The sequence below is a fragment of the Rhipicephalus microplus genome, unplaced genomic scaffold, assembly GCF_043290135.1.
Source record: "Rhipicephalus microplus isolate Deutch F79 unplaced genomic scaffold, USDA_Rmic scaffold_13, whole genome shotgun sequence".
NCBI classification, from domain to species: Eukaryota; Metazoa; Arthropoda; class Arachnida; order Ixodida; family Ixodidae; genus Rhipicephalus; species Rhipicephalus microplus.
Genome location: NW_027464586.1, coordinates 30,304,851 through 30,317,191, shown reverse-complemented (window position 1 = coordinate 30,317,191; position 12,341 = coordinate 30,304,851). Strand labels below are relative to the sequence as shown.

At 45.6% G+C, this 12,341-nt stretch overlaps 1 protein-coding gene across 3 annotated transcripts in view; it reads right to left on the bottom strand.

Moving 5' to 3' along the window:
- Positions 1-12,341, bottom strand: part of Gat (sodium- and chloride-dependent GABA transporter) — an 879,924-nt gene that overhangs the window by 92,470 nt on the left and 775,113 nt on the right. For all 3 annotated transcript variants that reach the window (XM_037414907.2, XM_075882687.1, XM_075882688.1), the window contains one exon: positions 2,683-2,814. In XM_037414907.2, the coding sequence (XP_037270804.1) occupies positions 2,683-2,814 (132 nt within the window). The remainder of the gene's footprint in view (positions 1-2,682; positions 2,815-12,341) is intronic.

Here is a 12,341-nt window from a genome sequence, read left to right as displayed (position 1 = left end):
TGCACAGCAAACTTGAAAGGATGTCACGAGCACAATTTTTCGTGCTTCGAAGGATAATGCCCATGACACAGAACGCACCCATATGCGAAAGCTTCAATGGCACAAGCTACTTCCAACTTTGTCGACTGTATACGAATTCATTTGATTGACAAGGGAAGTTTAACGTTCCAAAACTACCATATAAATATGAGAGCTGCCGTAGTGGAGGGCTCCACGAATTTCGACCACCTGGGTATTTTTAACGTGCACCTATATCTGAGCACACAGGCGTACAAAAGTTTCGCCTTCATTGAAAGTTCAGCTGCAGCATCCGCAATTAGATCCCGCGACCTGCGGGTCAGCCGCGGAGTACCTTAGCCACTAGACCACCACGGCGAAGCTATCGATTGTATAGTAGGTATACAAAGTTTCAACTTGTCGAGTAACATCATGAAATAAAAAAATACGCCTTAAGAGGTTGAAGTATGCACTACGAGCTGGATATGACCACCGCTTTCAGCTTTTAAAAGCGGAGCGTACGGTTCCCTCTATTTTGTTGTGCTTGCCAACTGGTTCATTTATGTGGTCCTATTCTCTCCCCATGATATAAAAACAGTGACATCACATTTTGTAAGCGATATCTCCACCCAAGCATTTCGTACAGACAGCTAACGAGTCAAGTTAAAACGCGTGGCGTGAGTGTGTCACCGGGTAACAATACGCAAAACCGGTACTGACCACTTTGACCTATGGGCAGTATATACTGAACAAATAAATCGCTCATTGCACTCCCACATGTCGACACAGAAATGGAGGCACTGTGTGCGACATATCAAGTAAACACTGTGCTGAACCCAAGACGAACATCTGTGTACCCTCATTAGGAAACGCGAATACGTAATGAATAACTGAGAAACGCTTCCTTACACCGTTCTGACTAACCGGACTAACCGGCTGCCTAAGACCTGGGCAGCACGTTCCACTGGTTCAGCGTCTAAACGGAGTGCTTGGTTGGGGATTCTCTAACAGTGCAGCTGTCGAAGCTCATTGTCATTTGTCTGTCGGAAACAGAGATGATCACCCTTATGAACGGGCGCACTCTCTCCACACCCTCTTTATGTTTGTCTATAGACCACGCGCACTGGTTTCTCCAGTGTGGTTTGTAATAATCATCTTGGGTAAAAGAACGATTACAGAGAGAGGAAGAAAGAAAAAGACAAGTATTCAGAACAGGAATTCTTGTCGAAAAAAGCCTTCATGAGGCGGAATTCAAAACCACTATTGGAGATCTGAAGGCAGCAGTCCTAACCGTTCTGCTATCCAAGCACACTAGCACAGCATAGCTTAGCCTAGTATTGTATCAATGGAATGAAAGAAGGCAGTCAATGTTAGCTACGCACCACGTATGCTCACAAAGACACGGAAGAGGATTTCCAACATTTGGGCCTTGGCGGCAAAAGACTGCTAAACTAGTACCTTTACACTACTTCACCGCCTTCGCCAGCTTCAGCATGTTCTGGTCACCACACAACTGTACAGCATGCCGTTTAACCTTGGCGAGATTCAAATTGGTGGTAGCGAAGTTCTTAGGAATCGCTTGCTGCACCTTGTCCAGAGACGCAGCACTTTGTATGGTGACGAAACTACCCTCTTTGTCTGGTCTAAGTAAAATGAAGCCGTTCTTTGTTCAAGAAATAGATAACGATCCCTGAACCATTCTGAGAAACAAAAACTTTTGCCTTTACGAGGCTAGCTACAGCTTTCAGAAGAGTGCGCATATGGTGGCGCATGAAATACCCCTTTTCTGCGGTAACATATTGCCCCAAGTGGCAAATGTTTAGTGTTCAATTGATCTAACTAGAAGCCCTCTTATCAGTGTATCGAAATTCCACTTTCCACTTGGCTGCAAGTTTTGCGCTTGCGCGCCCCGTTATTTAACACCAACTTACTTGGGAACAGTAGAATCCAGGCGTTTGGAGAACTATTGAAGGCGCATTGCATAACTAAAACTTGTCAAGTGTGTTAGTGTGCCGCCTTTGAACTTATAATAAAAATTCAAACTTTTTAGAAGATTTTGCTAACTCAAGGCCATTTGTCATTTTTACGTGTGTTATCAGTGTAGCTCATTCATGTGCTAAGAGTTACCTGGGATACCAAGTTCTTTCTCATAAAACAGTTGTCAGTGATATCAGTTTAGTTTTTCTGGTCTCGGTGCCTTTCAGTCTATAGCTTTTTTTTTTTAGATCGGAGCAAGCGCTGTTTCAAGAAGATGGCGCAAACAAACTCCCAATTTTCTAGTGCCGTGCAGCATGTAGCAGTGGACGCTGTGGTCTATTGCTGCAACGTCAAGGTAAATGTGTCTCCATGCTTGAATAAAAGCACAAGGACTCATCATGTACAATGACCAGGATGAGTATCATTACTGCGTCGTTGTTTGCCTATTTTTGCACAAAACTGCACCTAATGACACGGGCTCGAAGCTATAAACAAGAAAGATTCCGTCTGCATATAGCTTGTTAGTGTATCAAAGGTGTGACTTCAATCGAATTGATTATGGTCTCACAATTCTCATTTATAGCTGGTGTTTCTCTATGTCGTGTATTCAATGCGTCTTCATTGGGCCGTGTTATTCCCATATTGCGTCGGCTGGATACCATTGTGCGCGATGTACCCGAAAGCAAATGTGCAATGAATTTTTCTCACCTGTGTGACGAAGCTGAGCCCTATTAGGTAGGAAACAAAGCAGACGATCGCAATGAAGATCTCCTTGTGCGGTCGGAGTAGCCGCGGCCACTCGTCGACTACAGCCGTGATGAATCCCTCCAGGGTGCAGAACTGCACAGGAACGTAGTCATTAGAAAGATCACCAGGTACCATGTCACGAGCTCACCCAATATCACAGAAGCTGAACACCACAAAACTGTGTACGATTCTAATAAGTGTCCTATTAGGCAGCAGTAAGCGAAAGTGCAATACTACTGTTTGGTAAGTTCGTTTGCCCTTTCAGTGTTATCTAGCTTTGCTAATAATATGTCCTGCATTTTGATTGGCTGGAAAAGATGATTGACTGATATAGAATGCTTAATGACACTAAAACACCCCATAATTATGAGAGACGCTGTAGTGGAGGGCTCCAGAAGTTTATACCACCCGGGGTTCTTTAACATGCACCCAAATCTAAGCACACGTGCGTACAGCATCTTCGCGTCCATCGAAAATGCAGCCGCCGCAGCCACGATTCAATCCAGTGATCTGCAAATTAGCAGCCAAGTACCTTAGCCACTCGACCACCGTGGCGGGGTAGCCAAAAAACGTGTCTTACAAAGATTCAAAACATGAGAACATTTCGTGAACACGGGCCCAGTATTGTTGCAGCTAGAATATTCAAATCTCTCGTCCAGTATTGGTGTCTGACCCCGCTACACCATCTAACAAGTTAAGCGAGATGAAGTCTGTCGGACGGTGCATGCCCAGAGAAGAAGATGATGATGATGAAAAACATTTATTATAAAAGAGAGAGGTACGGGGTCAAAGCATGACCCCGCTACATGGCCGGCGTCCTTAGTCCGGGACACCGCATGACGAGGCCCCTACTCGCGCCCGTCTCACCAGAGCCCGTTGAGACTCTAGTGATGAGCAGTTGAGGAGGGCAGTCTCCCATGCCTCTCGGGAAGGGGTAGGGGAAGGGGGTAGGTGGGGATTTTTCGGACATGCCCATACCATGTGGAAGATATCACGCGTCTCCCCACAGTGTGGGCACCGCCCACTTGTGTTCGCATCGAAATGTTTAGGATTGCAGGACAGAGTAGAGTACCTGTCTGCAGGCGCCTTAGAGTTCGCTCTTCCGCCTTACTCAGCCCCTTTAAAGAGCCGGGTAAAGGCGGTGAGGGTCGCGATAACAGGTCAGAATTTCTTTGAACCGCAGCAGCGGTGTATTGGCCTCCGAGTCATAAGAGCCAAGGTGAGGAGCCCGGTGGGTAAGCGCTCGGGCGGCCGCGTCAGTGGCCTCATTACCTCGTATGCCCGGATGGCCAGGAGCCCATACGATGCGTTTCGGGGCTGGATCAGTGAGAGCCCGTTTTAGAATTTGGCTGGCTAGGGGGGATATCTCTCCTACCAAGTAATGAGCACATGCTTTCCGGGAGTCCGTGATGATAACTTTCGAGTTGGAGTCCGCAGCAGCAAGCGCTATCGCGACTTCCTCAGCCCGCTCTGGATTTTGTGCTCGGAACGAGAGCCCATTGACATGCTTTTCCCGGTGAACTACAGAGGCCGTGTAAAATCCCATGGGCGAAGAACCTGATATGTCTACGTAGAATACACCAGGTCGGGAGCCGTGTTGCCTCTCAAGCGTCCGAGCCCGCGCCTGTCTTCTGCTTTCGTGCGTGTGCTTATTCATGTTACTGGGGAGTGGAGAGACCGAGAGCACATGCCGCCACAGTTCCGGAATACGCTCCGCCTCCTCTGCAGTGCAAGTGTGCTGTATATGTAAGCGGTTTAGCAGGCGGCGCCCGGGAGCCGTCTGCACGAGCCGCGTATATTGATTCATAAGGTGGGCCTCCCGCAACTCCTGGTAGGAGTTGAGCACACCTAACGCCCTCAGTTTGGCGTTGGAAGTAGCCACCGGGAGATCCAGAGCTCGTTTAGTAGCCTTACGAATGACGGCATCTATTATTTCGTCTTCTTGCTTGTTAGGGCGAAGGTATGGGACGGCGTAGAGGATCCGGCTAGTCACGAAGGCATGGGCGAGCCGAAGCGCGTCTCTGCCCCGCAGACCACCCCGCTTGTTGGAAACTCGGTGGATCATGCGCCCTACCTGTTCGCCTATTCTCTTGAGTTTCGCTATAGTGGAGTCCGGTCTGAGTCTGTGGTGAATGAACAGGCCCAGAATCCGGAGCTCCTCCACCTCTCTGATGGGAACCCCAGACAGGGAGATGTGTATGGCTGACTTATCTCTTGGCTTCGCTCTAACGTGCAGAAGCTCTGATTTGTTTGGAGCACATTGGAGTCCACAATCGTTGGCATACGCCTTGACTATGGATGCGGCCTGCTGAAGGCGTTCCTGCATTTCACCAAGGCTCCCTTCAGTGGTCCAGATTTTAATATCGTCGGCATATACTGCGTGTTGTGTGCCTTCCACCCTGGCCAATTCGCTTGGAAGGCGCATCATAGCAATGTTGCAAAGGAGCGGTGATAACACTGCTCCCTGTGGGGTACCCCGTGTTCCCATAATGTACGGGCCATATTCCTCGTCGTCGATTCGAAGAAGTGCCTGGCGTTTAGAGAGAAATTCTCTGACATATGCAAAGGCCTTAGCCCCGCAATCGGTGGAGCTCAAGTTAGCCAGGATGCTGCTGTGTTTAACATTGTCGAAAGCCCCCTTCAGAAAGCCCAAAGAAGACGGGCGACGCTGCAGCAGTCCTAGCATATAGCCCACAAAAAAAAAAACAATCTTGATAATGGTGTCATTGTTCAAAAAAATGTTTTTAAAGGATTACGCGATTATGTTTCAACAATGAGTGCAGAAATGCTGGCTCCGGCAAAATGAAAATCACGTCTCTTACGCCTAGTTTACACTGAAACATCCGCTTTCTGCAGCGACTGAAATTCCCCTGCCGCCGAAATGCAGCGTAGTTCGCACTGGACGCGCCCCGTGCTGCCGAATATGCTATCTACTACGGGGCGAACGCGGAATGGGTGCGCTGTCACCCGGTTGTTGTCGCGGCTCGCAAACGCCACTACACTATCCGGTGGTGTATACTTCGACAATTCTCGTACGCAAGAAGGAAAAAAAAAGACAGTACTGCTTACTTTGCTGGCAAGTGGCTGTGTTGTAATGCACGAAGAGCAGAAAAAACACCGACGCCAGCGGCGTTGGTGGGTTCGTTTTGTTCTGCAAGACCGGAACAAGCTCGCTCACGCCCACAGCAAGCTCGGTCACCTCTTTCACGAAATACGGAGGCGAAGTAGACACAAAGCTGGTTAAACTCTCGTTGGTTTCAACATTCAGTTACGTGCAGTGCGGCATAACGAGTAGGGCTTGGCCGCCATTTTTCAAAATTCTTTGACTAGCGCTCCTATTGGTCCACGGTGACCGATTCGCGGCAGACGCCGCAAAAATCGGTCCGAGAGTGACCGGCGCGGAGAGGGCCCTTTCGGCGGATCTTGCCGCCGCCGAACCGGATTCGGAGCACTTTCGGCGGCCGGAATGCTCAGTGTGAACGCGGCCTTATGCCCAGAGAGAAAGAGAACAATGAACTGTGCCAAATTATTTCTTCGTCAGATAGTGCCTGTTGTTGAGTATGAATGGCAGTGTGTTAACAAATGCTTTGAGAACACACAATTGTTTTACCGGCAATTTACTTCGAACATTTTTATATTACCAATAATTCGCACTCGCTTAGAAGCAACTGCTTTTGCGGACTTTTCAAGGTTACTGTGTGGTCGGATTTACCAATGTGTAAATACTTGAATGAAAGTGTATTGGCAAGCTACAGGGCCAAATTAAAGCTTTTACTTTGTAGCAACACGTGCGGCTGGCCACCTACGTTCAACAACGCTTCTATTTTATCGAAGTATGCATCGGGGGAACGTAAAAATACTGATGGGCTAGTTGGTGAGCAACGTTATTATGAGCAGCGCAAAAAAGGACACAACCACACGCTGACAAATCGATGATAACACAAGGGCTGTACTGCAACCAATGCTTTATTGTCGAAAGACCCGTTTTATATCAGACAACACACATCTGCACACTCCCAGCAGTGAGTACTATCAGGACCACAAAAAACACACAAAGCGAAAAAAAAAACAGTTGCACAATTGCGACTTGAGTGTGATTACCGCTGCTGTTTCATAGCCTATAGGCCATCATGTCTTTATATCTATCTGTTTATGCTCAGCTTGTGTACTGTGCAAGTCGCCTGTTCTTGAGTGGTGAGGTTAAGCTCAAACTCGGGCAGAGTGGACAATTCTAGCATTGGTACACGTTTAATGAGGTACCAAGTCACGCAAACTTCGAAAACACCGATAAGAGAAAAGACATAGGAGGAAGAGCTCGGGCGCTACCTTTCTGCTCTAACCCTTTTCTTTTCTCTGATCTGCGTTGTTCAAGTTTGTGCTACTATGTATCCCATTGACGTTGACCAACTGGCCCGACAAATCTTACTCTGCTGCTACAGGCTTTCCTGCCTAATTATCTGCTGTGGTTGTGGGCAGTAAGCACAGTTACTCAGCATCCTATGACGGCGAACTCAAGTTTACGCCGATGTTCAAACTACTTGCTGGGCAAGATGACATAACCCCAACTGAACGGCGTTCTTCTGTCACTCCGTGCTTGAAAGCTTCCTAGTCAAGTCTTCGAATGAATGAATGGATGAATGAATATTTACTTTATAACTTATTTAGAGATAACACTTGTCGGACCTATAGCCTTATGCTCCCGAGTTCTCTTGAGTGATCAAGTTCTGTGTGTGCACCGTGTGGTGTATTTAAATAAATGATAGATAGATTTCAAAGCTCCATTAGTCTCTTAGCGGCATCCATCTCACGGCTCAGACTTGGAAAATACACTGAGCTCGAAAATATTCTTATACTACATGAAATCAGAGAGCCCCCGAACCGTCGTAATGGGACACTTGTCAACACCGTTCAATTTTTTTCATAGGAACACTTTGCACATATTGCCTACAAATTGAAATATGTTGTATATTTGGCACACGTTTTCCAGCTCGTACACACTCCATTAAATAGAAACGTCTAGATTTCTGCGACAAACCTCCAATTCCTAAAGATGCCTCTAAGCTGAAAGGTTCTTGTCAGCTCATGTCAGAGGCCCTTTTCATGTACAAATCACCGAAAGAAAAGTGCGGTAGGTGACCAAATCTTACCGTAGAAGTGGTTGCTCTTTGCGCACAGTGAATGACCACGTGTTTTTGACCCGTGCGCTGCAGCTGGGATCTGCATACTTACGCGATTGCGAAGCCTCACATCCGAGGCACTCAGGCATCTCGTTGAGCTACTGCTCATTACCTGCGACGACATTTCCTTGGCTTACAATCTTTTTTGTAACAACTGTGGTTGCAAAGAGACACTTTATCGCATCTTCTTGAAAACTGAAATTTATTGGCGCGCACAAGAAGTACAATTTACCAAGAGTACCGGCAAAAAGACAAAAGCTTGACAAAGCATCTGCCCCCTGGCAAGACAAAATCTCGTCAAAGTGACACAATGCTCACTGTAAAATTAAAGAGTGAACAAGGAAAAAAGCACGAAGGGAAATTGCGACGTGCAAGCCACACGGGTAAAAAGAATAGTGATAGTATTTCTGGCAATGGCATCGATGAAGAGTTCATATGACTATCAAATGAAGTACAGTTTAAAAAACATAACCAAACGTGAATAAAATTTATGTGACAAAGATAAGATATTCGACAGAGGAGAATTCAATAATTCCAAACAACAGCTATTGAGAATACAAAACAATGTTTATGATGATGGCAATTATGTTTGTGTCGATAGTAAGTATGACTGTTACATACTTTTAAAACTGCAGTATTGGCCAATATCCTTAGTTAAAGTAGTCATGGTAGGATGTTCGTTGAATAAATGCGGAATTTGGTACAATAGTTTTTGCGTGACGTATTTTGTGCGTGTTTTTTTCTAAATGCCTCATGCAGTAGGTTGTGACTGTGGTCGCTCAAAAGACGTCGTTTATAAAACCCTCACAATAGTATTGAACGTACTGATAGATCAGCGTTACCAATTTGTGTTTCATGAGGTTGTTTGGTAGTTAGTATTTTACGTTCCTTAAAAAGAGGCACAGTGACGCCTGAGTGATACCCTTGATATTAGAGAGTTTTAGTACTGCGAAATTGTGCTACGTACGCATCACGCAAGCGCCTTGCGTTACGTGGCGTCGTTTGCCACTAATCGGCTTTTAGTACGCCGTAGTAGCCGCGTACGTAACGAGCGAGAAGCGTGTTGCGTCATCTGGTAGATCAAAATAGAAGCACGTGTTGTTGACAGCCAATGTGAGCCAATCCAAGTGTTATAGCCAGATTATAGCCATATTTTTAGGCACAGAGCCAGTCGGTGCTTGCCTTCGATGCCACCATTTTGCAAAACGAAGTCTCGCGCTGTCGCAAACTTGTTCGAGAGCGGCGCGATCAGCTCATACGTACGCACGCACGCATCTCATGCGTGCGGCTGCGTACGTAACGCGATACGTGCGCGTTGCGGTCTGCGCATGCACACTACGCAGAACGTGGCGTCCTTACGTACGCAACGCCGCCACGTACGCAGCGTACGCAGTACTAAAACTCTCTATTTTGTCGCATAGCTTTCTTTTGTAAGATGTCGATATTAATAGCGTTCGTTTGGTCGTATTCCCCCATACAAGAAAGCAATAATGGAGATGCGAGTGAACATGATTGTAATATCGTTGTTTTTTTTAAGCATAGAGGGAGCACTTCTTGCAATTAGCGGATGATACCCGTGAATCTGGAAATTTTGTTAGAGACGTAATCGGCGTGTAAAGACCAACTTGCGCAGTCAGCAGTACCTGCCCAAGTGTTCTTGAAGAACTATCTCTAGAAACTTATACGCCGTGACAGTTTATATTTCCGGCCTTTCGGAAGGTATGCTGGCTTCTCTTGCGATAATCTCATTACGGGGACGGAATAAAACATATTTCGTTTTTTTTTTGCGTTGAGTTGTAATCTGTTACTGTTAAGCTAGTGAGATGGAGGTGTCAGCCAAAGGTTTGCTTGTTGTTCAAGATGATGGAGGGAGTTAGCAGCAAAAAATATTTTGATGTCATCTGCGTATCTAAAAGAACACCCGGTGTTAATGGTATGTTCGGAAGATTGTTTATATATCGTAAGAAAACCAAATAGCCTGAACCCCGTGGAACGCCACAAGTTATTTTACCAGTGTCAGATTTAGTGCCACCGAGGCCAATGTACTCTTTTCGATTACTTCAATACTTTTTTTATAAGTTGTAGAGTTTTCCCTCTGATTGCGCATGAGGATAGTTTCTGTAGTGAAATCTCGTGCCGAACTGAATTGAAGGCATTCTTGAAGTTCAAATTATCAAGTAATTTTTCTTAAATTTCTAGCAGGGCTGTTTAAGTTGATTTTTCTTTTCTGACAGCCATATTGTTGTTCTGCCATAACATTTTCCGGTGATAAGTAGTTTGAAAGCCGTAAGTTTACAACCTGCTCGAAAATTTTAGAGAAAATCGGAGATAATAAGATAGGCCTATAGTTTTTCAGATCCTTCTTACCACCGCCTCTAAAGATGATAAACACCTTTGCTATCTTTAGTTATTCAGGAAAAACACGAGGACTATGAACAATATTAGCAATAGGCAGTAAGCGACTTACTTGTAACAGGCGCAACTGCTCTAATAGCCTGTCTTTTCAAATCATCCATGCCACAAGCACATTTTTTATTTTGCAATGGTTTGTACATTTTAAATTCAGTTGTGGGGAACATGAAAACACAAGATAACATGTTGTTACTTACATAGACAGCATGATAGCTTATCTAATCGACAAAGGCCCTACAATCACCAACTTTATGCAAGTGTTACCCGCAGGTCGCGGGTTCGATTCCCGGCGGCGGCGGCTGCATTTCCGATGAAGGCGGAAATGTTGTAGGCCCGTGTACTCAGATTTGAGTGCACGTTAAAGAACCCCAGGTGGTCGGAATTTTCGGAGCCCTCCACTACAGCGTCTCTCATAATCAAATGGTGGTTTTGGGACGTTAAACCCCACAAATCAATCTAAGCAAGTGTTCATTGAACGTAGTAGCCAGCGTGGCTTTCGAGGATGGTTCACCCTCTTTCATGAGCACCGGTATAATCGATTTCTCAACTTTACACATTAAATAATTTACCCTTTTCCAGACTTCTTCGCAATCATTTGAAATGCCAGCAAACATGTTTCATAATACGCGATACGCGCGTATTTATTATCACAGTCAGTTTTATTTGTAATTTTTTATATACAGTTAATACGTCTGTCTTTTGTTTAGATAAGTAGAAAAAATAGCTTGTCACGCTCTTTTATTATTTTAGAAATGCCTGAATCTACACATGGTTTCCTAGAACGACGGAGGTTTCGAATTTCTTCCATGCGAAATGCAATGTCATAGAGTCCTTTTAAAATGCTTCGAGAGAGGAGGTCGAGGTAAACAGCGCAAAAAAAAACAAACGAAGACCGATTAAGGGAAGGGCCCAACACCATATTTTTTTGTTTTTCGCGCTGTTTACATGAACCAGCAATCAATCGTTACCCACTTGCCTAGTGTTCAATACTACTCAGAAAGAGGTGGTATGAAGCCACATGATCTTTGATCTCTATTATAAGGTAATGTTCAGTACTTCTACTAAATGTTGAAAATGTACAATATTTTGAGCAGATATTTATTTTATGTAGTTTGTTTCTGTTTCAATGAGTGTGGCATGAAAAAGATAAAGAAAGACAAGTGGTCCCTTGATTCTGCCATGAGCACACTTGCATTGCATTCACGTAGCAGACAGTTTCTAAAACATAAGTCGAGTAGTGTTCCAGATATATCTGTAATTCTTGTTGATGTGTTAATTACATTTTTATTTTCAAAAGAGCAGAAACTGTCAGAAAGGTTGGGCCAGTAGGACCTTTCTTGTATCCTCGCGAGCGTGCGAGAAACGCCTAGGTGTCCAGCTGTGAGATCGTCGTGCATGGCTTGGAGGACTTCTGGCCGCAGGATTGAAGGCACCCCAAGAACGCTCGAAGCGGCAGGCAGTTCTTTTTCTTTTTTTTGGAGAAGAGCTGTTCCCAGGAAAAACGACGCAAGTGCACGCTTGAATACTTTCGGAACAATGGTGGTCCCGTCCTCATTACTATATGTTCTTTGTGTTCTGCGTCGGCTCGCTGTCATGCGGGGGAGTCGTCGTCACTAATCGTTCCCAAGTATATAGCCATCATTCTGGTCGTTAGGTGGCGGGGGTTCGACAGGGGCACGAGACAGTCAGTCGGCGTCGGAGTGTTTTCTGCCGAACTTGTAATTGATGGTAATGTCATATTCTTAAAGTCTTGGGCTCGATAGCGCAATGCGACCTCAAGGGCGCTTAAGGTCGGCTAGCCAACGCAAGGCGTGGTGGTCGCTCACAACTTTGAAGGGCCTGTCGAGAGGTAAGGATGAAACTTTGACGTCGGCCAGATGACGGCACGGCACTCCTTCTCTGTTGTGGAGTGATTGCTTTCAGCCTTGGATAGCGACCGGCTAGCGTAACTAATAACCCTTTCCAGTCCATCACTCCTCTGCACAAAGACGGCGCCGAGTTCTACGCTGCTTTCGTCAGTGTGCACTTCTG